This window comes from Pseudophryne corroboree, chromosome 2 (assembly GCF_028390025.1).
Source record: "Pseudophryne corroboree isolate aPseCor3 chromosome 2, aPseCor3.hap2, whole genome shotgun sequence".
In the NCBI taxonomy this organism is placed as follows: domain Eukaryota; kingdom Metazoa; phylum Chordata; class Amphibia; order Anura; family Myobatrachidae; genus Pseudophryne; species Pseudophryne corroboree.
This window is the reverse complement of record NC_086445.1, coordinates 703,715,196-703,739,582: the sequence shown is the minus strand read 5'-3', so window position 1 is coordinate 703,739,582 and position 24,387 is coordinate 703,715,196. Positions and strand designations below refer to the sequence as shown.

Sequence of the window (24,387 nt, the reverse complement as noted above, 5' to 3'; positions counted from 1 at the left end):
ATACACAGGGGTGATAGGGATAAGTGAGGTCTTTGCGCATAACGATACACCGCAAAGTTCCCCATGGTTTTGATTATGCCTTTTCTTTGAACACAGTATTTTCCACTGCCTCACCCTACCCCCATCCCACTTTCCCCTTCCCCCCTTGGGAGCCTGCAAAGTACATGCAGTAGACAGGGAGGGAGTTCCGATCAGGTTACAAGACATGTGCAACAATATACTACTGTATGTAGGAAAATCCACCGCCCACTCTGATTTATGTGAAACCTGTGTGCACCCGTCCATTGAATGTATAACAAAGAAAAATAATAATAATAAAGTGAATGTTACAGGAACACATTAAAAAAAGGTTGGCACTTCCTTCCCATTGGTGTTGGTTTATGCCTTAGGGGACTCGGACGTTAATACTTATATTTCAAAAGCACAGTGTTTCCACCGCCTCTCCCTACCCCCATCGCCCTTCCCCCCTGGGAGCCTGCACGGGTCATGCAGTGGACAGGGAGGGAGTTCAGGTCAGGTACAATACACAAATGCTGACGATCTACAGTACTGTGTTGCTCAGTTAGTTGCGTCGGAATACACTAATTTATACTCATTACGCTGTGTATTTGTATATAGCGGAATGAATCGCTGCTGCAGATTTACTTTGATTTATGTGAAACCTGTGTGCACCCTTTCATTGAATGTACAACAAAGAAAAAAAAAAAAAAGTGAATGTCACGGGAACATAGAAAAAAAAAGGTTGGCACTTTGTGACTCTCAGCATGGGAGGTGGGAGCCTTCATCACTAGGTTGGTATGGAAGGGGAGACAATTAGCTACCGGAGGGTACCAACCCCAAGTTTCTGTGACCCCCACAAGGCTCATGGCAAGCGTCGGAACCTATGGTGGGTCTGAATTAACGGTCCCATTATAGTCTATGGGAAAATGGGTCCACTTTGCGTACTGATATCTCTAGTTCTGGGTGTACCAGAGACTCAGGACTTGTACCATACAAAAGAGGAGACTCTTGGCTTTCGGGGCAGACCAACCACTAGTTTATGTGACACTGGGAAGGGAAATGGGAAGCAACCGTGTTTCGGGTCCCCTCCAGTTGTCCGCCTAGCTTGCACAGGATACAGGGTTTCTGGCTCGATAGGAAATACTGTACAGAAATGCTAAGCATGGTAATTTGACATCCAGGAACATAGGGAGGAATTTTTATCTCACTCCATTATACTTAGAAAAATTACACTTGCCACTGTACGTTACAAGCTGTTTGTGCTAATTAGTACACTAGTAGAACATACTGTACAGAGATACTAAGGACAGTGATTTGGCATCCACGAACTTAGGGAGGAGCTTTTATCTCTCTCCATTGTAATCTTTCTAAGTATAATGGAGAGAGATAAAAGCTCCTCCCTAAATTCCTGGGTGCCAAATTACCGTCTTTAGTATCTCTGTATAGTATTTTCTATTAGGGTACTAATTAGCACGGACAGCTTGTAGCGTACAGCGGCAAGTTTAATCTTTCTATGTAAAATGGAGAGAGATAAAAGCTCCCCTGGAAGTTCCCAGATGCCAAATCACCATTCTTAGTATCTCTGTACAGTATGTTCTACTAGTATACTAATTAGCACGAACAGCTTTTAACTGGATGCCAAATCACCATACTTCGTATCTCTGTACAGTATGTTCTATTAGGGTACTAATTAGCACGAACAGCTTGTGACGTACAGCGGCAAGTTTAATCTTTCTATGTATAATGGAGAGAGATAAAAGCTCCTCAATAAGTTCCTGGATACAAAATCACCATACTTAGTATCTCTGTACAGTATGTTCTATTAGGGTACCAATTAGCTGTTTGTGCTAATTAGTACCCTAATAGAAAATACTATGCAGAGATACTAAGGATGGTGATTTGCCAACCAGGAACTTAGGGAGGAGCTTTTATCTCTCTATATTATACATAGTAAGATTAAAATTGCCACTGTACGTTACAAGCTGTTTGTGCTAATTAGTACCCTAATAGAAAATACTATGCAAAGATACTAAGGATGGTGATTTGGCAACCAGGAACTTAGGGAGGAGCTTTTATCTCTTTATATTATACATAGAAAGATTAAAATTGCCACTGTACGTTACAAGCTGTTCGTGCTAATTAGTACACTAGTAGAACATACTGTACAGAGACACTAAGTACAGTGATTTGGCATCCACGACTTTAGGGAGGAGCTTTAATCTCTCCATTGTAATCTATCTAAGTATAATGGAGAGAGATAAAAGCTCCTCCCTAAATTCCTGGATGCCAAATTACTGTCCTTAGTATCTCTGTACTCTATGTTCTACTAGTGTACTAATTAGCTGTTTGTGCTAATTAGTACCCTAATAGAAAATACTATGCAAAGATACTAAGGATGGTGATTTGGCAACCAGGAACTTAGGGAGGAGCTTTTATCTCTCTATATTATACACAGAAAGATTAAAATTGCCACTGTACGTTACAAGCTGTTCGTGCTAATTAGTACACTAGTAGAACATACTGTACAGAAATACTAAGTACAGCGATTTGGCATCCACGAACTTAGAAGGAGCTTTAATCTCTCCATTGCAATCTATCTAAGTATAATGGAGAGAGATAAAAGCTCTTCCCTAAATTCCTGGATGCCAAATTACTGTCCTTAGTATCTCTGTACTCTATGTTCTACTAGTGTACTAATTAGCACGAACAGCTTGTAACGTAGAGTGGCAAGTTTAATCTTTCTATTTATAATGGAGAGAGATAAAAGCTCCTCAATAAGTTCCTGGATACAAAATCACCATACTTAGTATCTCTGTACAGTATGTTCTATTAGGGTACCAATTAGCTTGTTGTGCTAATTAGTACCCTAATAGAAAATACTATGCAGAGATACTAAGGATGGTGATTTGGCAACCAGGAACTTAGGGAGGAGCTTTTATCTCTCTATATTATACATAGTAAGATTAAAATTGCCACTGTACGTTACAAGCTGTTTGTGCTAATTAGTACCCTAATAGAAAATACTATGCAAAGATACTAAGGATGGTGATTTGGCAACCAGGAACTTAGGGAGGAGCTTTTATCTCTCTATATTATACATAGAAAGATTAAAATTGCCACTGTACATTACAAGCTGTTCGTGCTAATTAGTACACTAGTAGAACATACTGTACAGAGATACTAAGTACAGTGATTTGGCATCCACAAACTTAGGGAGGAGCTTTAATCTCTCCATTATAATCTATCTAAGTATAATGGAGAGAGATAAAAGCTCCTCCCTAAATTCCTGGATGCCAAATTACTGTCCTTAGTATCTCTGTACTCTATGTTCTACTAGTGTACTAATTAGCTGTTTGTGCTAATTAGTACCCTAATAGAAAATACTATGCAAAGATACTAAGGATGGTGATTTGGCAACCAGGAACTTAGGGAGGAGCTTTTATCTCTCTATATTATACATAGAAAGATTAAAATTGCCACTGTGTGTTACATGCTGTTCGTGCTAATTAGTACACTAGTAGAACATACTGTACATAGATACTAAGTACAGTGATTTGGCATCCAGGAACTTAGGGAGGAGCTTTTATCTCTCTCCATTGTAATCTTTCTAAGTATAATGGAGAGAGATAAAAGCTCCTCCCTAAGTTCGTGGATGCCAAATCACTGTCCGTAGTATCTCTGTACAGCATGTTCTTCTAGTGTACTAATTAGCACGAGCAGCTTGTAACATACAGTGGCAGGTTTGATCTTTCTCCTCCGTAAATTCCTGGTTGCCAAATCACCGTCTTTGGTATCTCTGTATAGTATTTTCTATTAGGGTACTAGTTAGCACGAACAGCTAATTAGTACCCTAATAGAACATACTGTACAGAGATACTAAGTACGGTGATTTGGCATCCAGGAACTTACTGAGGAGCTTTTATCTCTCTCCATTATACATAGAAAGATTAAACCTGCCATGTACGTTACAAGCTGTTCGTGCTAATTAGTACCCTAATAGGACATACTGTACAGAGATACTAAGTTCGGTGATTTGGCATTCCGTTAATAGCCGTTTGTGCTAATTAGTACACTAGTAGAACATACTGTACAGAGATACTAAGGACGGTGATTTGGCATCTAGGAACTTTCAGAGGAGCTTTTATCTCTCTCCATTATACATAGAAATATTAAACTAGCCACTGTACGTTACAAGCTGTTCATGCTAATTAGTACACTAGTAGAACATAGAATACAGAGATACTAAAGACTGTAATTTGGCACCCAGGAACTTAGGGAGGAGCTTTTATCTCTCTCCATTATACTTAGAAAGATTACAATGGAGAGAGATTAAAGCTCCTCCCTAAGTTCGTGGATGCCAAATCACTGTTCGTAGTATCTCTGTACAGTATGTTCTACTAGTGTACTAATTAGCACAAACAGCTTGTAACGTACAGTGGCAAGTGTAATTTTTCTAAGTATAATGGAGAGAGATAAAAACTCCTCCCTATGTTCCTGGATGTCAAATTACCATGCTTAGCATTTCTGTACAGTACTTCCTATCTAGCCAGAAACCCTGCATCCTGTGCAAGCTAGGCGGACAACTGGAGGGGACCCGAAACACGGTTGCTTCCCGTTTCCTTTTCCAGTGTCACATAAACTAGTGGTTGGTCTGCCCCGAAAGCCAAGAGTCTCCTCTTTTGTATGGTACCAGTCCCGAGTCTCTGGGACACTCAGAACCAGAGATATCAGTATGCAAAGTGGACCCATTTTCCCATAGACTATAATGGGCCCGTTAATTCAGACCCACCATGGGTTCCGACGCTTGCCATGAGCCTTGTGGGGGTCACAGAAACTTGAGGTTAATACCCTCCGGTAGCTAATTGTCTCCCCTTCCATACCAACCTAGTGATGAAGGCTCCCACCTCCCACGCTGAGAGTCCCAAAGTGCCAACCTTTTTTTTCTATGTTCCCGTGACATTCACTTTATTTATTTATTTTTCTTTGTTATACATTCAATGAAAGGGTGCACACAGGTTTCACATAAATCAGAGTAGGTGGAGTATTTTCCTACATACAATAGTATACTGATGCACATGTCTTGTAACCTGATCGGAACTCCCTCCCTGTCTACTGCATGTACTTTGCAGGCTGCCAGGGGGGGAGGGGAAAGTGGGATGGGGGTAGGGCGAGGCAGTGGAAAATACTGTGTTCAAAGAAAAGGCATAATCAAAACCATGGGGTACTTTGCGGTGTATCGTTATGTGCATTGACCTCGCTTATCCCTATCACCCCTGTGTATTTTAGCTAGGGGATTCTGACGCTCCATCAGCATTGCTTCAAATCTGTGCTGTTACTTGCTCCATAGCCGAGTGCCTCCATGGAGCTAGGAGTCACAGGCGGTAGCCATTTCAATTGAGTTTGCTCTGCTATAGAATTGTATGTGTACCGTAAAGTGCATAGAACCTTGACAGTAGAAACTCTCCTGCAGCTTTGCCCTGCTTTATGTAAAACTTGTGTTTTGTCAGTTTGCCATGCGATCGAGCCCGGTGTAACGTAATGTGCATAGACCTCACTTATCTCTATCGCCCCTGTGTATTTTGGCTAGGGGATTGTGACGCTCCTTCAGCATTGCCCCGTAGCCTGCAAAATCTGTGTTGTTATTTGCTCCATAGCTGAGTGCCTCCTAGGAGCTAGGAGTCACAGGCGGTAGCCATTTCAATTGAGTCTGCCCTGCTATAGAATTGTATGTGTACCGTACGGTGCATAGAACCTTTACAGTAGAAACTCTCCTGCAGCTTTGCCCTGCTTTATGTAAAACTTGTGTTTTGTCAGTTTGCTATGCGATCGAGCCCGGTGCAACCTTCAGCATTGCCCCGTAGCCATCGCTGCCTGCCACGAGGTGGGGGTTCAGGGGTAATGGTCATTTTGCCAGTGTGCTATGCGATTGAGTCCGGTGTACCGTAATGTGCAGACCTAGCTTATGCCTATCGCCCCTGTGTATTTTAGCTAGGGGATTGTGACGCTCCTTCAGCATTGCCCCATGCACAAGGGTTCAGGGGCGGCGGCCATTTTGCCAGTGTGCTATGCGATCGAGTCCGGTGTACCATAATGTGCATAGACCTCGCTTATTCCTATCGCCCCTGTGTATTTTAGCTAGGGGATTGTGACGCTCCTTCAGCATTGCCCCATAGCCTGTAAAATCTGTACTGTTACTTGCTCCGTAGCCTAGGGCCTCTGTGGGGCAAGGAGTCATAGGTGGTAGCCATTTCTATTGAGTCTGCCCAGCTACAGAATTGTATGTGTACTGTACGGTGCATAGAACCTTAACAGTAGAACCGCTCATGCAGCTTTGCCCTGGTTTATGTGAATAAAAAAAATAATAAAGTGTCTGGAAAAAACTAACATGCATTTGTACTTTAGGAATCGAACTCAGGACTCTGAGTATAGGAAGCGGAACACTTCACCACATCGCCACAGACAGATGAATAAATCCATTGGTTTTGATTATGCTGTAATGACTACGGGATTAGGACGCTAACATACTGTACAAAATTCCTAATCTTGAGAGGCAATAGTGAACTTCTAACACGTCCATTTGCGACAGTATACACTACTGGTTTTCTGTTGTTTTGTCTGCGGGACTTGGACGCTCACATATTCATAAAGTACTGTAGATGGATCATATACTGTATGCTGTACTATCTGTGTCTGTATCGTATATACTGTATTAAATAATGCAGCGTAATAAGTATTTACTGTATGCAGCGTAATGAGACGCCTTAGTAAAGTAGTCCTTATTATATATTTCAGTATTGTATTTTACGGGAGACCACACGCATGCTCAGTGGTGATTGTAAAAAGCGACATCTGGTGGCTGATCGCAGGTATTACGCGTAAAGGTAACGCCAAACGCTCTGTCTGCCTCCGTGCGATTAGGTACGCCTCTCTGTGACTAGGCGCGCCTCCCTACGCTGCGTATGCTCGATCGGGACAAACGCCTCAGCCAGTCAAGATAAAGGTGGCTACATCTGTAGTATGAAGAAAAACAAAAACACCACAGGTATACAATGTAGATGGATGGATAGTATAGTATTATATTACTTATGGACGACGAGTGCACTGACGACACAGAGGTAGGTACAGCCGTGGCCTACCGTACTGCTTATATATATAATATACTGTATATAACGGACCTGGTGGACTCTGTCAGCAGACTGCTAAACTATTATGAAGAAAAAAAAAAACACCACAGGTATACAATGTAGATGGATGGATAGTATAGTATTATATTACTTTACTTATGGACGACGAGTGCACTGACGACACAGAGGTAGGTACAGCCGTGGCCTACCGTACTGCTTATATATATATAATATATACTGTATATAACGGACCTGGTGGACACTGTCAGCAGACTGCTAAACTAGTATGAGAAAAAAAAAAAACACCACAGGAGTGTTTTTCAGGCAGACAAACGTATACTGGACTGGTGGTCACTGTCAGCAAAACTGTGCACTGTACTCCTGCTATAACTGCTCCCCAGTCCCCACAATTAGGCAGTGTGAGCAGAGCAGTGCACTCAGCACAGGTATATCATGCAGCAGTGCAGCACACTGAGCACAGATATGGTGGAGCGTTTTTTTCAGGCAGAGAAACAAAGGATTAAACTCACTGCACTGTACTCCGAGTCCCTAACAGCTGCTCCCCGTCCCCAATCCTCCCCACAATTATAACTAAGTCACTGAGTCAGTTTACTATTTTCTTTTCTAATATAACGGAGAGGACGCCAGCCACGTCCTCTCCCTATCAATCTCAATGCACATGTGAAAATGGCGGCGACGCGCGGCTCCTTATATAGAATCCGAATCTTGCGAGAATCCGACAGCAGGATGATGACGTTCGGGCGCGCTCGGGTTAACCGAGCAAGGCGGGAGGATCCGAGTCGCTCGGACCCGTGTAAAAAAATGTGAAGTTCGGGCGGGTTCGGATCCCGAGGATCCGAACCCGCTCATCACTAATTTTCGTTCATTCATGAAAAAAGTGCAACTCAAAACAAATGTTAGTCATTAAAATGGATTTGTCAGGATAACATATGAAGTGAAGTTCATGCAGCAGCCACTTTGATTTTTTTTTTAAACAGTGCATTAACATATAAAATTGAAAACTATGACATAACAGCAGCAGCAAAACACGCTGGAAACACGGGACTTACCCCATGCACAAGTGATCTGTAATATGAAGTACAGAAAAATCAAACATGGTGCTTCATTGGTATATGATGCTGGGGACATGATGAAGCCTGAAAAGAGGGAAAACAAAGTTAAAGCTAGACTGAAGACATTGGTTATATAATTCTCTTGGACAACTGTTGTAACTGCAATCTGTAGTAGTTTCAAAGGGGATTAAAATACCTGCTTTGAAGCCATACTATGAATATTCCAAATCCTTCTTATCAGTTAAACAGTAAATGATACTACGGTATATAACATGAATATACAGTATGGGAAAACATTTGTACTGTGGCGCTGAATGGTAAATATGTCCACTATGATCTCTTTCCCCGTCTGCAAGATGGCTGCACAGTTATACCGCTTTCACACTAGCACCTCTGAACACAGGTTTCTGGCACATGAACGCGCATAACCCGTGTTCATGTGCGATATGAAAGGGTGCCAGGGTTGAAATACCGGGTCCAGTGACCCAGTATTTCAACCCTGCTCTTGAGCAGGGTTAAACCCGTGTTCAACCCGGCTCACTGTGCGGTGTGAATGGGAGCCAGGTCAATGCGCCCCGGCTCCCGTTCACCAGCTCACTGTGCGGTATGAACGGGAGCTGGGTCAATGCGCTCCGGCTCCCGTTCACTCTCTATGTACAGGCGGCACTTGGAGATCAATGATCTCTAGCACCGCCCCCGCCGCGTCACAGATGACGTCAGCAACCCGGCAATATGCCGGGCTGCTGACTGCGGTATGAAAGGTGCCTTACCCGGGAATGCCCCTGCATGATCCCGGGACCGTATTCCCGGGTAAGACCCGCAGTTTTAGGTATGAAAGGGGTATTAGGATGGAGGTGCTCCTCCAAAGCAGGCAGAGTTTGAGTGACAGCTCAGCAGACATGCTGTGCAGTAATGCACTGTGTGTATTGGCTGATTCATACAAGGCAGGGGCAGATGTCACAGTCAGCTGTAGAGTCAGCTTTTGACCTATAAGATATCCTACCAAAACACTGGGCTAAATGTAATAGCTTCTGAGTTGCCGAAGGTGCGGGACCTTGTGCGAACAGTGTCGGACTGGGGCATGAAAGGCCCACCGTGGGAATGCAGTGGTAGGGGCCCATGCCTAGAGGTGTGGCCAGCCATCACAGAGGCTTTGCTAATCATTAGAGAGTGTATGGTCTAGGCCCCTTGATAAATATATATAGTAAATACTGTAGTGTATGCAGTGCCGTAACTAGACATTTTAGTGCTGTGTGCAAGAAACAGCATCAGCGCCCCCCCCATACAAACCAGGGCCAGAGCGCACCAAAAATATAGGGGCGTGGTTTCACTTGTAAGGGAAGTGGCCACATGGCTCCCTTTTACACATTACGGCAGGCAGAGTCCCGCTTTTTACACATTACGGCAGGAAGAGTACCCCTTTTCACACATTACGGCAGGAAGAGTCCCCATTTTTACACATTACAGCGGGCAGATTCCCCATTTTTACACATTACGGCAGGCAGAGTCCCCATTTTTACACATTACGGCAGGCAGAGTCCCCATTTTTACACATGAAGGCAGGCAGAGTCCCCATTTTTACACATTAAGGCAGACAGAGTCCCCATGTTTACACATTAAGGCAGGCGGAGTCCCCATTTTTACACATTACGGCCTGCAGAGTCCCCATTTTTACACATTATATGCTGGACACATCAGGACACATGCTGCAGTTACTAACCTGGGATCCCGCCTCGTCCTTCTCCTCCGCGTCCGTACACCTGGCACTCATCAATCACGGCTTCCGACAACCAGGCCGCACTGACTCCTGCGCTGCACATAGCCCTGCTCACTCTTGTCAGCAGTGCCAGGAGCTGAGCGGCCGGACAGTGACGGGGTAGGCAGGGTAACGCCCAGTGCACACTAAATACAGGGCAGAGGCGGGCGGGAGGCGGCGGTGATTGACACTTCAGTATCCTGCAACTTGTATAGTGGCTGCACTAGGCGCTCAATAGCAGAGGGGTGAGTGCACACCACATACAGGTCAGCGGTGAAGCAGCGGGTGATGGTCACTGGTGATGAGCGGCCGTGCGGGTGTGCTGGCAGATGGTGCACCCACAGTGCATTTGTGCTGTGAGCAAGGCACCAATGGCCCACACCTAGTTACGGCACTGAGTGTATGCATGATAATGCACCAGATTACTAACAGCAATGCACTATAAAAAATACACCATTGTTCTGTGCACTATAAGGTAACATATGTATAATGTATAATTTCTGCAGAGTCTAGAACCGGATCCCTAGAGGAGGAGGAGGTGGGACACGCACGCACACACACACATGCACACACCAGGCAGTGGGGCCCACCGGTTGTTTCCCCTGTACCCTTGTGGGCCAGTCCAACCCTGTTTGCGAGTCTACCCATTTTTGCCTTGCAAATGATGGCTGATTTATACAAAACAGGCAGACTTGCAAAAAATCCAGCACCTACGGCAACTCGGAGGCTATTACATTTAGACCCCTATCTTAAAGATGTGAGAGGTGCTTCAGCTTTCTGTAAAAGAGGGGAAAGGTAATACTTTGTTATTAAAGCTCTAGGAAACTATAAGGTAATAAAGAACATGTGCAATGTGCGATGACCCATGGTTTACTTCTCAAAGATTCAGTTTATGAGGTAGACATCATTTAATGACATCCCTTATTTACTTATTTTATTTAAAGTTTCTTATATTAAAAACAGGTAAAATATATATTTTTAGTTTGAAGGTATGGCTGGCTTTTTAAGTAATAGTAGCAATAAAAATGCAATAATTACCATATTTTAAAAATTGGTTAGATATAGCTATGTATATGACACTATTTATACAGGTTGAGTATCCCATATCCATATATTCCGAAATACGGACTGTTTTGAGTAAGAGTGAGATAGTGAAACCTTTGTTTTTTGATGGCTCAATGTACACAAACTTTGTTTAATACACAAAGTTATTAAAAATATTGTATTAAATGACCTTCAGGCTGTGTGTATAAGGTGTATATGAAACATAAATGAATTGTGTGAATGTACACACACTTTGTTTAATGCACAAAGTTATAAAAACATTGGCTAAAATTACCTTCAGGCTGTGTGTATAAGGTGTATATGAAACATAAATGCATTCTGTGCTTAGATTTAGGTCCCATCGCCATGATATCTCATTATGGTATGCAGTTATTCCAAAATACGGAAAAATCCCATATCCAAAATACCTCTGGTCCCAAGCATTTTGGATAAGGGATACTCAACCTGTAGCAAGTAGTTAATACAGCCTATTAGTATTATTTATTAATATTTACTTGTATAGTACCAGCATAGTCCATTGTACTTTACAGATGTGCCTTTAACAACCTTGCTGTGTTGTGTACGCGATTCCTGGCACAGTGGGGTATATAGCACGCTATGCCGGCTTTTGAATGGGAATTGTCAGTCGTGTTTGTATGCATGCTCCCACCGCCCATTCATTCTAATTGGAGCTGACTAGATATGCATACGCAGCAGAATACCATGACCTGTGCGTATCACTGCCCCACTACAGAATGCTGATATACGCAGCAACAATGTAGTGGGATACATATGTACATCTATGAACAAAACAATAATAAAAAAGATTGGGTAATAACAGACAGACAAAAGGGTATATTCAATTGCAGCTGAAAGCTGCCGTCTGTCGGAAAGACAGCAGTTTTCGACTTTTTTAGGACGGAAAGGGTTCCGACCTATTCAATACACCCCAGAATCATTCCGACAAGTCGGGAATTCCGACTTGTCGGAAAGCACGTGGATCGCCGGAATAGCTGCCAATCCGCGTGCTTCTGTCGGAAACGGGGACAAATCCGACAGGTTTTGAGCCCATTTCCGACCATCTCGCTTGCTGGAGCTGGGTGGACGCTGTCGTGAGATCTGGCGGCGGTGCCCCATCCTCCTGCAAAGCTGCTGTAGCCGCTGCTCTCCTCCGTCTCCCTGCTGCTCTCCCCCGTCTCCTCCTCTCAGCTCCCTCATCTCAATACGACTTTTTTTAAAGTTGGATTGAGATGGTCAGGAACGGCCAAATCGGATTTGGACGTTCATTGAATAGCCCTTGTCGGATCCATTCCGACAAATGCCTGTCGGAATGGATCCGACTTTAATTGAATATACCCCAAAGTGGTAAAAGGGCCCTGCTCACAAGCTTACAATCTATAGGAGTTTTTAAAAATCCATTTGTATCTGGCATCCTAGTATATGTAATCATTATGTCCTTAGGTGGAATTCTGTAGTTTTATCATGAACTTTAATGAGGAGCATTAAAAAAATATTGTTCCCTCAGTGCTTTATGTAATGCATAAAACAGTACTATAGTGAATGGACAAATTCATTGTCTAATGGGCTGTTCTCCCATTGTCTGCACTCTGCATAAAAGGATGAAATAAAACAACAAAAACCACAAGCTTGGAATAAATAATGCTAATAAAAAAATAAACCCCACCACAATGACAATTTAACGAGGTATTGTCACACTCTAGGGTTTCAAGCCCTGTACACACGGGGGATATGTGTGCTGAGCGATCAAGCACAGACCACTCAGCGCACATCTCTCCCCCCGCTCAGCACTCAGCGCGATGTGTGATGAGCGAGAGGGGGGGCTGCTCATTTCACCCAGCAATGAAATGAGCGATCTCAGTAGATTTGGGACCGTGCATCGCTGTCGCCAGCACCGTACACACGGAGAGATCCGTGCTTAATTTCTAACAATCTAATCAGATTGCTTCGAATTTAAGCACGGATCTCTTTGTGTGTACCCCCCTATAAAACTTGTTTCTTACTGGTGCGAAGTCTGTCCTGTCTGATGCAGTGGTCCGTGCCCGCTGTTTCCATACATCGCTCTCGGCTAAAGCAGAGGTCCGCTGTCGCTGATCCCACATGAAGTATCCAGTAGCAACTGCTGTCTCTGTGAATAGTGCTACACAGCGCTTGCTGTCCGCTGTCTCGGCATTGATCCTGTATAGTATCCACTAACTGGTGTTTGGGCCTAAGCTGAAGTTCCCTCCAAAACTGGATTTGGGCGCTGCCATCTTGTTTTTTTGTCAACTGACCTGCCAGTAACCAATCCAGTAGCTCCTTTCATCAGCTGATCGCAGCATCCAATCTATTTATACTGTGCTATAAAGAGGACTTCCTGTGAATAACAATTCGCCAATATAACAATCTTGTCTCAGGAAACAACAGCTCTGTGTTGAGCTCCTATGGTCCAGTGACTTTGATCTCATCCAGTTTCAGTCTTGTGAATACTAAGTACTCTGCATTATATCTCAAGGACTCTCTAGTGTCAAGACTCCAAATCCAGCCCGGTCAGCATTCCGGTCACCATTCTAGTTCCATTCCAGTCACAATTCCGGTTCCATTCAGTCCGGTTCCATTCAGGTCACCATTCTGGTTCCATTTCAGTTGCTAATCTGGGGGCAGATGTATTAAGCCTGGAGAAGTGATAAAGTGGAAGGTGATAAAGCACCAGCCAGTCAGCTCCTAACTGTCATTTTTCAAACCCAGCCTGTAACACGGAAGTTAGGAGCTGATTGGCTGGTGCGTTATCACCTTCCACTTTATCACTTCACCAGGCTTAATACATCTGCCCCCTGGTATCATCTCTTCTTCATTCAGAATCTGCAGTGATCCACAGACTTTACTCATTTAATAAAGTATTGCTAATGTCATATCTGCCTTCAGGCTTATCACTGTTAGAACACCAACGATTCTTCTATGTACATGTTCCACACTCCATACACTATACCAGGTTAAAGCCTCCTCACTTCATTCACACTATTTCACACTATTTCTGTGCCAGCTCCACCCACAGATGCCTGCCCAAGCCAAACCCAACCCTCAGGCGTGACAGGTATTGAGAATGTTCTCAACCAATGCGGAATTCTGTGGAGGGATTCTGTGGAGGGACCCATTTACTTGTGTTTACATATATGTGCTAAGAGTGATACACTAATGTTGTAGATAAATATTACTATTATTTATGTAATATTTTCAATAAATCCCCCGTGTGAAATACCATTTATGTATAAATATATATATAGGGTATATAACCGTTTAATTAGATAACTATTTAATGAGGTAAACCTTGTGTAAAAGTCTAAAAAAATTATTATCTAATGTGGAATGTAAAATGTATGTACATTGACCTGTAAGCATCCAGTTTAATGCACAGTACTATGGGGCAGATGTAGTAAGCCTGGAGAAGTGATAAAGCAGTGATAAAGAAGCGATAAGTGAAAGAGGATAATGCACCAGCCAATCATTACGAGTTTGAAAAATGACAGTTAGGAGCTGATTGGCTGGTGCGTCCCCTTCCACTTATCACCTCTTTATCACTGCTTTATCACTTCTCCAGGCTCATTACATCTGCCCCTATGTGAGCCAGCATGAGACACCTGTCCTCAGGTGTCACAAGCCCTGGACAGGAAAAGTGATAGTGCCTCAAGGCCACAAGACAGAGTAAAAAATGTGTCCATTACTGCTGATCAGGCGTTCCCTAGTGTGCCTACTCTAAGAGTAACTTCTCTCCCTCCCTGCTCCGCTTACTGCAAAAAAGCTAGCTGTGAATATGGTAAAAAAAAAAGGGGACAGACTAGATAAGCCAAGTGGTTCTTATCTGCGTCAAATTCTATGTTTCTATGACTACGTTTTCAGTAACAAGCTTCCCATAACATTGGCCATGATTATGCTAGAAACCTCTAATTATTGCAAAAATTATTATAATTAAAATGAGTACTGTTTGAATAGTTCACCTGAATCTAACATTTCCCTTTGTGTGTGGCACTATAAGCTTCAGAAAGGTGGCACCTCTCATTACATGAAGTTAGGGTGCGCAATCAGCCCTCCCCCCTCCCCCCTCCTCTTCCCCGTATAATTTCTATTGTATAGCCCTGGTCAGTGAGAAAGCTGTGCCCATGGACTTCACTTTCTGGAAGTAATCACTTGGTGACTTGCAGGAGCAGTTACTGTTACACATTGCCAGTCAGTACTGTTATATGACCGCAGTATCAAGGCAGTATAACTGATAATATAGCCACTCAACTCAGTTGGCACTTTTATTCTATACAGGATTATCAGTGTAATACAGGATAACTGTTAATACACAAAGAGAAAGTCATAGCACAACTTTGAGTCAACTTCCTTTTCTAGAAAGAGGAAGTGAAGAAAGGAACAGTTACTAGATTCAGTAATATTATACACTTTAATGAATATTGGTCGACAGTAACTAGGTCGACAGGGTGTCTAGGTCGACAGGGTCTTTAGGTCGACATGTTCTAGGTCGACAGGTCAAAAGGTCGACATGAGTTTTTCACAATTTTTTTCTTTTTTTGAACCTTTTCATACTTAACGATCCACGTGGACCACGATTGGAACGGTAATCTGTGCCGAGCGAAGCGGTAGCGGAGCGAAGGCACCATGCCCGAAGCATGGCGAGCGAAGCGAGCCATGCGAGGGGACGCGGTGCACTAATTGGGGTTCCCGGTCACTCTACGAAGAAAACGACACCAAAATAACATTAAAAACTCATGTCGACCTTTTGACCTGTCGACCAAGAACATGTCAACCTAAATACCCTGTCGACCTAGACACCCTGTCGACCTAGTTACTGTCGACCAATAGTGGTCGACCTAGACATTGTCGACCTAGTTACTGTCGACTTTCAATACCACACCCCTAGAGGAGATGATAGCAATATCCCCGAAGCCTAGGACTTTGTATGGACAAATGAAAATCAGCTGGATACAAGTCTGAAAGTATATTACCTTGAAGGATACAGTTATTGGAAAGTGGCTATATTTGTAGCACTGAGCAGCCAGCTGGAGATCTGAAACATTTAATATACTACCTCAGCTGTAAAATGCATTCAGTATAAAACACAGGAATGTTAACTTATCGGTTACCTGGATCTAAACAGAGCTCTTATTATTGGGACATAAATATATACTGTATAAATGCATATAGAGTTACGACATACCTATAGGACATAGGGGGGGACATAGGGGGTCATTCCGAATTGTTCGCTAGCAGTTTTTAGCAGCCGTGCAAACACATAGTCGCCGCCCACGGGGGAGTGTATTTTCGCTTTGCATGAGTGCGAACGCCTGTGCAGCAGTGCGCCTGCAAACACATTTTGTGCAAAACAAGACCAGCCCTGTAGTTACTTATCCTGTGCGATGATTGCTGCGACGAGTGACACTGTAAAGATGTCAGATACCCGCCCAGCACACGCCAGGCCACGCCTGCGTTTTTCTGAACACTCCTAGAAAACGGTCACTTGACACCCAGAAACTCCCACTTTCTGTCAATCTTCTTGCGACCGCCAGTGCGACTGAAAGCGTTGCTAGAACTTGTGCAAAACCGCGATGCTCAATGTACCCGTACGTCGCGCGTGCATATTGCGGCACATACGCATGCGTAGATTTGCTATTTTTTTAATTTATCACTGACCTGCGAAAAACGTCAGTGAGCGATCAACACTTAATGACCCCCATTTACCAGTGATAATTAACTTGTTATCTATAATTATATTAAGCAAATTTTTCTGATGTAACTGTTCACTGTTGTAATTAGGGTGGCCAATCCCGGGCCATTTTTTCAATCCCGGGTATCGAGATTGAAAAATGGTCATCCCGGGATTCCCAGGATACCTGGGATTGGCTTTTTTACTGTGTGTCCGCCCGTCCCCCACACCCCGCCCCTCCCCGCAGACATAAATCACCAAACTGCAGGAGCGGGAGGGTGGGAAACTTAATTCAGACTCGGCGGCAGGTGACGGGCTGGTGACTGCAGGAGGAGTCGGCAAGTGATGGGCTGGTGACTGCGCAGCGTTACCTCAGAGTCAGAGGTCACGCTGCACAGGGGGAGCCGGGAGGAGGGAGCCGAGCAGAGCTGAGCATCCCGAGGACACTCAACCCTGCTCGACATTAAAGGGCCGCCTGATCCCGCAATCCCCGGGATTGGAGCTTCAAATCCCGGGATTGAATCACGGACGATTTTTGGCCTAAATCCCAGGATCCCGATCCCGGGATTGGCCATCCTAGTTGTAATTCTGTGTACTTACCTTGAATTTATTCCTCTGTCCACATTGGAGATCTAGTAGGGAAGAAGACGGAGACACCTGTAATAAAATAAAAGATGTTGATGTTAAATATGAATTACATTTATTATAGCATTGATATCAGAATAATTAATCTCTAACTAAAAATGTATTACATCTAGGGGTTTACCCAAGCAAATTCCTATATAACCACGGTATTCATAGCCTAGGTAAGGCATAAATTATTCTATAATTAATACCCCAACTGAAAGAACTATAACAAGGCTTACATTTCTAAAGCATGAACATATTCTGCAGTCCTGGGTATATAACAGACCATTATAACAGTTATAGAAGTTTAACATAACAGACCACACAACACAGATGAAGCCCATTTCATAAACATACACTCAAAAGGAAGAGAGAGAAATAAGTGAGCGGTCATGCAAGTTGATACTTTGGTGTATTGGAGTACTTTGAGTGAATTTACTGTGCGCGTGCTCAGGAGGTGAATGCACAAATGCAGGTTTGCTAACCTACAGACAACTGACACCCTACTGCACCTGGAGAAGTGGGGTAAGAATGGGCATACTAACATAGACCCAGTAAAGGTATGTTTCCATAAATGCGGCTCATGCATACCTGCAGAAACACATACATATAAAGTAATTGCCTCATTGCCATTCTTTCCTCCCATTCAATGCTTGACCCATTCCAGTCTGGTTTCCATTCTCTCCACCCCACTGAAACTGCCCTCACAAAACTCTGCAATGACCTCCATGCAGCCAAATCTAAGGGCCACTACTCTCTGCTTATTCTTCTTGACCTCTCTGCTGCTTTTGACATTGTGGACTACCCTCTCCTTCTGCAAATCCTTCACTCTCTTGGTCTGCGTGATACTGCCCTCTCCTGGCTGTCCTCCTAGTTCTTTGATCGTTCCTTTTCTGTCTCCTCTCATGATACTACCTCCCCCCCACTTCCACTAACTGTTGGTGTCCCCCAAGGCTCTGTTCTTGGCCCTCTCCTTTTCTCTCTCTATATGTCCTCTTTAGGTGAACTCATTTGTTCTTTTAACTTTCTATATCACCTCTACGCTGATGACACTCAAATCGATCTTTCCTTCACTGATCTCTCCCCGACTCTCCTCACTCATACCTCCAACTGTCTCTCTGCTATCTCTTCCTGGATGTCCCAGCGCTTTCCTAAACTCAACATGTCTAATCCTGTGCTGATCATCTACCACCCTCCCGCACAACCTCACCTCCCACAATCTCATTATCCATTGATGGCACGATTATCTCTAGTCCCCAAGTACGCTGTCTTGGCGTAATCCTTGACTCCTCCTTCTCCTTCAAACCACACATTCAGCACCTCTCACAAACCTGTCATTTTAATCTCAAAAACATTTCCAGGATCAGACCCTTTCTCACCCAGGATGCCACCAAGGCATCCTGATTATTTCCAGACTGGATTACTTTAATCTCCTCCTAACTGGCCTCCCTGACAATTACCTCTCTCCACTCCAATCTATTCTAAATGCTGCAGCCCGGCTCATCTTCCTCACCAAACGCACTACATCCACCTACCCTCTCCTTCAAGCCCTCACTGGCTTCTCCTCCCTTTCAGAATCCAATTCAAACTTCTCACACCCACTTACAAAGCACTCACCCACTCCTCTCCTATTTACATCTCTGACCTTATCTCCCTTTATTCTCCCACCCATCCTCTTCGCTCTGCTAATGTACGCCGACTCTCCTGTCTTCTGATTATTTCTTCCCACTCCTATCTCCAAGATTTTTCACGGGCTGCTCCCTTTCTCTGGAATTCTTTACCTTTCCCCCTCAGACTCTCCACCTCCCTACAGAACTTCAAACGGGCTCTTAAGACCCACTTCTTTACCAAACCCAGCAAAATCTCATCCTAATCCTCTGTCCCATGCTCGGTCTACCCCATATGTGTCACCCCTGTCTGTCTGCCCCTCCCCTTTAGAATGCAAGCTCTCACGATTAGGGCCCTCTTCCCTTATGTGCTTATCCTTTTGTTACTTTAATAATACTCAACTGCCCAAATCCTGCAGTTTTTTGGCCACCTTGAAACTTATTTCTATGTCGTCTTCTGGTATAGTTATGCTTAGTTACCCTGTTCTTGTCCTATATTGTCTTCAACTGTAAGTCACTGTTTTCCTGTTTTGATTATGTGCATATGTACTCTGTAATTGGGCGCTGCGGAACCCTTGTGGCGCATTATAAATAAAGGATAATAATAAAAGGATTTTAATTACCTACCAGTAAATCCTTTTCTCGTAGTCGGTAGAGGACACTGGGGTCCATTTAGTACCATGGGGTATAGACAGGTCCACTAGGAGCCATGGGCACTTTAAGAATATGATAGTGTGGGCTGGCTCCTCCCTCTATGCCCCTCCTACCAGACTCAGTCTAGGAAACTGTGCCCGAGGAGACGGATATACTTTGAGAGAAGGATAGATAAGGATAGTGGTGAGATTCTGAACCAGCACACACAACAAGAAGAAAGCCAAGCTAACCAAACTTGAAACAGGAACAGCAACGGCTGAACCAACATTACTTAACCAAGTAACAGTGCAGGAAGAATGAAGCACCGGGGGGGCACCCAGTATCCTCTACAGGCTGCGAGAAAAGGATTTACCGGTAGGTAATTCAAATCCTATTTTCTCTTACGTCCTAGAGGATACTGGGGTCCATTTAGTACCAAAACTCCCAAACTGGGTGGGAGAGTGCTGAGTTTCGCGCAGAACTGACTGACCAAACTTAAGGTCCTCAGAGGCCAAAGTATCGAACTTGTAGAACTTAGCAAACGTGTTAGAACCTGAGCAACTAGCTGCTCGGCAGACCTGTAAAACCGAGACATCCCAGGCACCCGCCCAGGAAGAATCCACCGACCTAGTAGAGTGGGCCTGTACAGATTTTGGACACAGCAAACCTGTCGTGGAATAAGCATGCTGAACAGTAAGCCTGATCCAGCGTGCAATGGACTGCTTTGAAGAATGACACCGAATTTTATTAGGATCATAAAGAATAAACAGCGAGTCAGATTTTCAGTGACGAGCTGTTCGCTTTACATACACCTTCATAGCCCTCACATCATCCAAAGACTTTGAAGTAGCAGAGGTGTCGGTGACAATCGGAACCACAATAGGTTGGTTGATATGAAACGCGGACACCACTTTAGGAAGAAATTGCTGACAAGTTCTGAGTTCAGCTCTGTCCTCATGGAAAATTAAATAGGGACTTTTGTGAGACAAAGCCCCCAGCTCTGATACACCTCTTGCTGAAGCCAAGGACAACAGTATGATGGTGACGGTCTTCCACGTAAGATATTTTACGTCTACCTCTTGTAACGGTTCAAACCAGTCCAATTGGAGGAACTGCAGCACCACATTGAGATCCCAAGGTGATGTGGGAGACACAAAGGGAGGTTGGATGTGCAGAACACCTTTCAAGAACGTCTGGACCTCAGGGAGAGAAAGTGGACAAGGCCGAAATCTGGACTTTTATGGAACCCAGACGCAGGCCCACATCCACGCCTGCCTGCAGAAAAAGCAGGAAACATCCCAGATGAAATTCCTCCACAGATTAATTTCTGCTCTCACACCAAGAGACGTATTTCTTCCAAATACAATGGTAATGCTTAGACGTTACCCACTTCCTGGCTTGGATCATAGTTGGGATAATCTTGTGAGGGATCCCTCTCCTGGCTAGAATCAGCCATTCAACTTCCATGCAGTCAAACGTAGCCGCGGTAAGTCCTGAATAACGAACGGGCCCTGTTGCAGAAGATCCTCGCGAAGAGGTAGAGGCCACGGATCTTCAAGGAGCATCTCCAGAAGGTCCGCGTACCAGGCCCTTCTTGGCCAGTCCAGAGCAATAAATATTGCTTACCAGTCCAGAGCAATGAATATTGCTTGAACCCTTTTCCTTTTTATTCTTTTTAGAATTCTTGAGATCAGAGGAAGTGGAGGAAACACGTACACCATCTGATAGACCCATGGAGTCGTCAAGGCGTCCACCGCCACTGCCTGTGGGTCTCTCGACCTGAATGGCCCGATCTTGAAGAAGACGTGACGCCTGCAGAAGTGCGTTGTATATGGCCCTGAGTTCCAGAATGTTGATTGGAAGGACAACTTCCTGACTTGACCATCTTCCTTGAAACTGCACCCCCTGAGTGACTGCTCCCTAACCTCTGAGGCTTGTGTCTGTGGTTAACAGAATCCAGTTCTGAATTCTGAACATATGACCCTCAACGAGGTGAGAAGCCTGTAGATACCACAGAAGGGAGTACCTGGCTTTTGGCAACAGACGGATCCTCTGGTGCATATGAAGATGTGATCTGGACCATTTGTCCAACAGATCGAGCTGGAAGGGTCGTGCATGAAATCTTCTGTATTGAAGAGCCTCGTAAGAGGCCACCATTTTCCCCAGAAGGCGAATGCACAGATGCACCGACACCCGGGTTAAGGACATCACGAACCATCGACTAGATTACCAATGCCTTCTCCAACAGAAGGAACACTTTCTGCGACTCTGTGTCAAGTATCATTCCCAGGAATGAGAGCCTCCTTGTTGGCTCTAGGTGAGAATTTGAAAGGTTCAGAATCCTCCCGTGATCCTGGAGGAGTTTGGTTGACAGACAAATCCTTTTCAGCAACCATTCCCTGGACAGTGTATTTTATCAGTAGATTGTCCAGGTACGGAACTATGTTCTCTCACATCATCTCTGCCATCACTTTAGTGAACACCCTCGGTGCCGTGGAGAGACCAAATGGCAGAGCCTGGAACTAGTAGTGACAGTCCTGCAATGCAAACCGTAGATAAGCCTCATGAGGCGGACAGATCGGAATGTGAAGGTACGCATCCTTGATATCCAGAGACACTAGGAATTCCTCCTCCTCCAAACCTGAGATTACCGCTCTCAGACACTCCATCTTGAATTTAAAACACTCGTAAGTACGTTTTCAAAGACTTGAGGTTCAGAATCGGTCTTACCGAACCATCCGGGTTCGGTACTACAAACAAGTTGGAATAGTACCCCTTGTTGAGCAGATGAGGTGGAACTGGAACAATGACCTGAGTCTGTACCAGTTTTTGGATGGCATGCTGTAAAGTAATACTTGCTTTTGGAACTCCAGTCTGTAGCCCTGGGAAATAAGATCTATGACCCAGGGATCCTGACAAGAAAGTAACCAGATCTGACTGAAGAATTGTAGGCGGGCTCCCACCTGACAGCCTTCCAGGCATTGCGGTCCATTATCATGCTTAAGTCTTTGAGGAAGCAGAGCCTTAGCTCTGTTCCTGAGCACCTGCAGTTGCTGGTTTGCGTGGTTTACCTCTTGTGCCCCTGGAGGACGTAGAAGCACCTCTGGATATGCCCTTGAACTTGGCCGTCTGAAAGGACTGTAACTTAGAAGCTGAATAAGTCTTCTTGGTTGGGGGGGCTGCCAAAGGAAGATACGTAGACTTAACCGCAATAGCTGTAGAGATCCATTTGTCTAGTTCATCTCCAAACAAGGCCTCTCCTGTGGATGGTAGGCCTTCCATGCCTTTCCTAGAGTCCGCATCAGCAGTCTACTGGCGCAGCCACAAGCCCCTGCGTGCCGACACTGCCATAGCGGTGGTGCGTGCGTGCGTTAAGCAAGCCTATCTCTTTTATGGCTTCCACCATAAAGTTCACAGAGTCCTATATATGCTGCAGGAGTAAAACAACATCCCCCCTAGACAAGGAATCAAACCCTTCAATTAGGTTACCTGACCATTTTGCAATGGCTTTTGTGATCCACGCACATGCAATAGTGGGTCTCTAGGCCACCCCAGCAGCTGTGTACAATGATTTGAGTGTAATCTCAATTTTACGATCAGCCGTGTCTTTTAGGGAGGCTGCACTAGGAACAGGCAATACAATTTTTTCGTGACAGCCTAGAGACTGATACGTCCACTATCGGTGGATTTTCCCATTTTTTCCTATCCTCCAGAGGAAAGGGAAAAGATGAGAGTAACCTTTTAAGGAGCTGAAATGTCTTATCAGGATTAACCCACGGTTTCTTCAAACAGGGCATTAAATTCCTTTGACACAGGAAAAGTGACTGAGGACTTCTTTTTTACATTAAAACAAGATTCCTCACACTCCTCTGACACCTTATCAGGAATAACTGGAAATTATCTGTCCAGTATTGACCCTCTCAGTGGGTTTTCAAAGACAGCAATTTGGATCTTCCTGCTTGGTCTTATTAACACAGAATTTCTGTGCTGGTCAGGAGAAACGGTTGTCAGACTATCAGGTGTCTGCAACCTTTCTAATCTGTCTTATGTGACTATTCAGACCAGAACATTACTTATTTTTTCGCATATTTTTCTCTTTTGATATAACTATTAAAAAACAAAAAAATCTTGATCTCAGTGGGATACTATTAACCTTTTAATTAATTGTCAAATAAATATATGTTTTAAATATCTTTCCGATTCGTATCTGAAGAATATCTTTTCTTTCTTCTCCTAAGAGTGCGCCCACACAAGAGCTTTCTTTCTCTCCAGTTTTCAAGTACATGTACTTTCTAGCTCTGAGCGCACCACCAATAGGATTTACAATTGAAAGGTTTTTCCTTTCCAACAATTGTCCAATTTTTGGTTTCTCTTACTTTATTACAATTTATACCGGTGCCAGGTCGCTCTCCTTTTTTTGTCAGTTTACCTTATCAGGAATATGCAGAACATCTCTGATAGCCTCTATAAGAGCCTCTATTCCCTGTGAAAGAGCCGCATCCCCCCTTCCAAGTCCACCTCACCCTCCCCCCAAGTCTGACCCATCAGTGTCAGAGTCAGATTGCAGGATATGGGCCAGAGATCGCTTTTGCAGACAAATGGGAGGATATTGAGACGCTGTTTTGGGGACTGAGTCTCTGTTCATAAACTCATCCACAGTCTGTTTTAAGTATTGCGTCTTTTTCTTTGCTGGACAATTTTGTAGAAAGAGTGGAGATCATTCCTTTAAGAGAATTAACCCACTCCGGTTCAGCCCCGCTATTCTGTGAACTCTGAGTACCCAGTAGTGAGCCCCCTGGTGAAGAGAAACACTCCGCTGTAC

At 44.2% G+C, this 24,387-nt stretch overlaps 1 protein-coding gene across 3 annotated transcripts in view; it reads right to left on the bottom strand.

Annotated features, from left to right (window-relative positions):
- Positions 1-24,387, bottom strand: part of LOC135045595 (complement decay-accelerating factor-like) — a 449,130-nt gene that overhangs the window by 317,017 nt on the left and 107,726 nt on the right. For all 3 annotated transcript variants that reach the window (XM_063955314.1, XM_063955312.1, XM_063955313.1), the window contains exons 2-3: positions 17,299-17,355; positions 8,195-8,281 (exon numbers count right to left, since the gene is read on the bottom strand). In XM_063955314.1, the coding sequence (XP_063811384.1) occupies positions 8,195-8,273 (79 nt within the window). In that variant the 5' untranslated portion in view covers positions 8,274-8,281; positions 17,299-17,355. The remainder of the gene's footprint in view (positions 1-8,194; positions 8,282-17,298; positions 17,356-24,387) is intronic.